The sequence below is a fragment of the Palaemon carinicauda genome, chromosome 7 (genome assembly GCF_036898095.1).
Source record: "Palaemon carinicauda isolate YSFRI2023 chromosome 7, ASM3689809v2, whole genome shotgun sequence".
NCBI lineage: Eukaryota > Metazoa > Arthropoda > Malacostraca > Decapoda > Palaemonidae > Palaemon > Palaemon carinicauda.
Genome location: NC_090731.1, coordinates 37,471,329 through 37,474,741, shown reverse-complemented (window position 1 = coordinate 37,474,741; position 3,413 = coordinate 37,471,329). Strand labels below are relative to the sequence as shown.

At 39.0% G+C, this 3,413-nt stretch overlaps 1 protein-coding gene across 1 annotated transcript in view; it reads left to right on the top strand.

Annotated features, from left to right (window-relative positions):
• Nucleotides 1-1,656: 1,656 nt before the first annotated feature.
• Nucleotides 1,657-3,413, top strand: part of LOC137644241 (uncharacterized) — a 3,120-nt gene continuing 1,363 nt past the window's right edge. The window contains exon 1 of the mRNA XM_068377238.1: nucleotides 1,657-3,413. This exon is cut by the window's right edge and continues 1,363 nt beyond it. Coding sequence (XP_068233339.1) covers nucleotides 1,657-3,413 — 1,757 coding nt within the window.

The window sequence follows — 3,413 nt, the reverse complement described above, 5'->3', positions numbered from 1 at the left end:
CAGTGAATGGGCTTAGGTAGATTATTTTCAGTTCACCGCGCTTAGTAAGTAATTATGCATTATTTTGAGGAGGAAGAGGACGCTGCCGCTAGATTTTTAGCAGACCCGGACTGGGAGAGGAATCTGTTTGATCTAAAACGAGATGAGTTATGGATATTGGCTGAATTTCTAGGTTTAAGTTTGCCTACAGAGGTTAAGAAAGGTCAGCTGTTGTTTGAGGTTATTAAAGCTGCTAGGATGTTTAAAGAACCCGTAGGTAGCATCAGAGATGAGGAAATTGAGTATGGTGATGAAAATGGTGAAAATAAAGTGGTAGGTGCCAGAGATGTTGAGGAAAAGGAAGACTATGTTAGAAATAAAAATGGGGAAACAGGTAATGGAAATAATGTGAATGATGGTGAAGTAACCCAACTGAAATTGGATATTTTAAAAGAGCAATCTAGGATTAAGGAGTTGGAGTATAAAGCACTTCAGCTACAAGCTGAAGAAAGAGCAAAGGAAAGGGATCATGAAATCCAATGTTTAAAATTGCAAATGGGAGCTAATGGTAATAATCGTAGTGATAAGGATAGTTTTAACCTGTTAAGTGCCCTGAAACTTGTTCCCCAATTTAATGAGGAAGACGTCTCTGAATTCTTCATTTCTTTCGAAAGAATAGCTAAGAAATTGAAATGGCCACGGGACATGTGGACCACGTTGGTCCAGTGTCGCTTAAAAGGTAAGTCCCAGCGTGTATATAATACACTTAACGAGGGTTTGTCATCTGATTATGATTCAGTGAAAGCGATAATTCTGAAAGCTTACGATCTCGTTCCGGAGGCGTACAGACAAAAGTTTAGGAACTTTAAAAAAAATCCGGATATGACTTTCGTGGAATTCGCCCGAAAGAAAGAACAGTTTATGGACGACTGGTTAAAGTCCAAGGAGGTCGATACGCTTGGAAAATTGCGGGAATTAATTTTAACCGAAGAGTTTAAGAGGTCTGTGTCGAGGGAGCTAAAGATTCATTTGGAAGAGTTGAAGATTGATTCTTTACAGGAGGTGGCAATTGCTTCCGATGAGTACTCCCTTGCACATAGGCAAGACTTGGTAAAAGATTTTTCCAAAAAGTTTTCTCCCCGTAATGGAAATTTCCACCAGGGAAAACCTTATCAGAAAAGGCCTACTGATTTTGATCAAAATGAAGGTGTTAACCGTAACGTAGATAGCAGTAAAAACGGAAGTGTAGAATCGCGTAGCTACGTGAACAATAGTAGGTCTAGTGGTGGTAGTGAACGTAGAGAATCACAAGAGTCTAGTTTAAGGTGTTATTGGTGTAATAGGAAGGGTCATATAAAAGCGAATTGCTTTGCTATGAAAAATTACTTGGAAAGGAATAAGGAGGCTGTTAATATTGTTTCTGCCGAGAAATCTTCAAAGAAAGAGGTATCAAACGAAAGCAAGTGACTAAAGTTTGAAAGGTACATATCGAATGGAACTATTTTTACTGATGTTGACAAACGAATAGGACGTAGTATTAAGATTCTTCGTGACACTGGTGCAGCACAATCTTTAATTTTAAAAAAGTCTGTACCTAGTGGTTTTAAATTTTCAAATACTGATTTTGTAGTTCTTGGAGGATTTCCTGATACTATTGCCTCCTATCCTCTCGAAAACATGTATCTAGAAACTGAGTATTACAAGGGAACGGTAAAACTGGCAATTGTCGACAGTTTACCCCTTCCCGGTATTGACATGTTATTTGCTAATGATTTGGTGTTGCATGACGAAGCAAATTATTTCCCAATTTTGAGTGTTACAGAGTTAGAGGATGATAGGTATTTAGATGTTTCTGTATGTGAACCTACCTCGGTTATTACTCGTTCTCGTGCTCGAGAGATTGATCTCGATAATGTTAATTTAAACTTTGATGATATTAATGGACAGACGACTGACCTGATGACGAGTAGTTGTAGTAATAGTAGTAGTGAAAATATTTTGTTTAATGATGTTGAATGGGATGTTGAGGCTTTAAAAGAAGCCCAAGTAAATGAGTTTTCTAACTTTGATGATTCTAATTTTGATGTTGATGTTGACGATTTATCAAAACCCGTTTTTCTTAAAGAAGAAGGTTTCGTGTACAGAGTCAGTAGGTCAGTTAATGCACCTGCTGATCAGGCTGAGGTTAGGAAACAATTGGTAATTCCAGAACGATACCGTTCTAAGTTGTTAATTTTAGCACATGAAAATAACCTTGCAGGACATTTCGGGGTCTGGAAGACATTCCAAAAACTCTCTGAACATTTTTTCTGGCCTGGAATGCGTCGTGATGTAAAGAGACATGTATTATCTTGTAAGGTATGTCAACTCGTGGGGAAGCCAAATCAGAAAATTCCAAAAGCTCCTTTAATTCCTATTCCGTCAGTGGGGGAACCTTTCAGGGAGGTGATTATTGATGTGGTAGGTCCTTTACCGCGGACACGCGGGGGACATGAATATATTTTGACAATGGTTGATAGGATGTCACGATTCCCTGAGGCTGTCCCACTGCGGAGTATTAGAGGGGAGAAAATTGTCGAGGCACTGGTTGGCTTCTTTACGAGATTTGGTATTCCCAAAATTATTCAAAGTGACTGTGGTACGAATTTTACAAGTAAGTACTTTAAGCGAAAAATGAATGAGTTAGGGATTAACCATGTTACTTCTTCCCCTTATCACCCTGAAAGTCAGGGCCAAGTGGAGCGATTCCACCAAACTCTTAAATCTATCTTAAGAAAGTTTTGTTTGGAAACAGGTTGTGAATGGGATAAAGAGATCCCTTATGCTTTATTTGCAATTAGGTCAACACCTAATGAGACTTTGGGTTTCTCTCCTTTTCAGCTTATATTTGGACATTGTGTTCGTGGTCCATTGGATGTTGTAAGGGAACACTGGGAGGGAGAAACCCCAGATATGAATGTACTAGACTATTTATCTAATTTACAGGAGAAACTTCATAGAGCTTGGACCTTTGCCCGGGAAAATTTAACAAAGGCTCAAGCTACTATGAAAACAAATTATGACGTTGGTACCCAGATGAGACATTTTGATCCAGGAGACAGGGTCTTGGTACTGCTTCCCATGCCTGGGAATCCACTCAAGGCTCGTTTCTCGGGTCCGTGGAAGGTACTCAAGAAACTGAATGATGTTAATTACCTTATTGAGACTCCTGAAAGACGTCGAAAAACCCAAATTTGTCACATTAACATGTTAAAACCTTTTGTTAGTAGAGAAGTAGAGGTAGATGTAGAACCGGTGTCACTGGTAGAAGTAGAAGTAGATCCTATGGTAGACATTAAGTTATCTGTGGGACCTGATGGTCTGTCCAACAATTCAAGTATTCTGAATAACCTTGATGTTAAATTTCAGCACCTGGAAAAGGACAAAGCAACGTC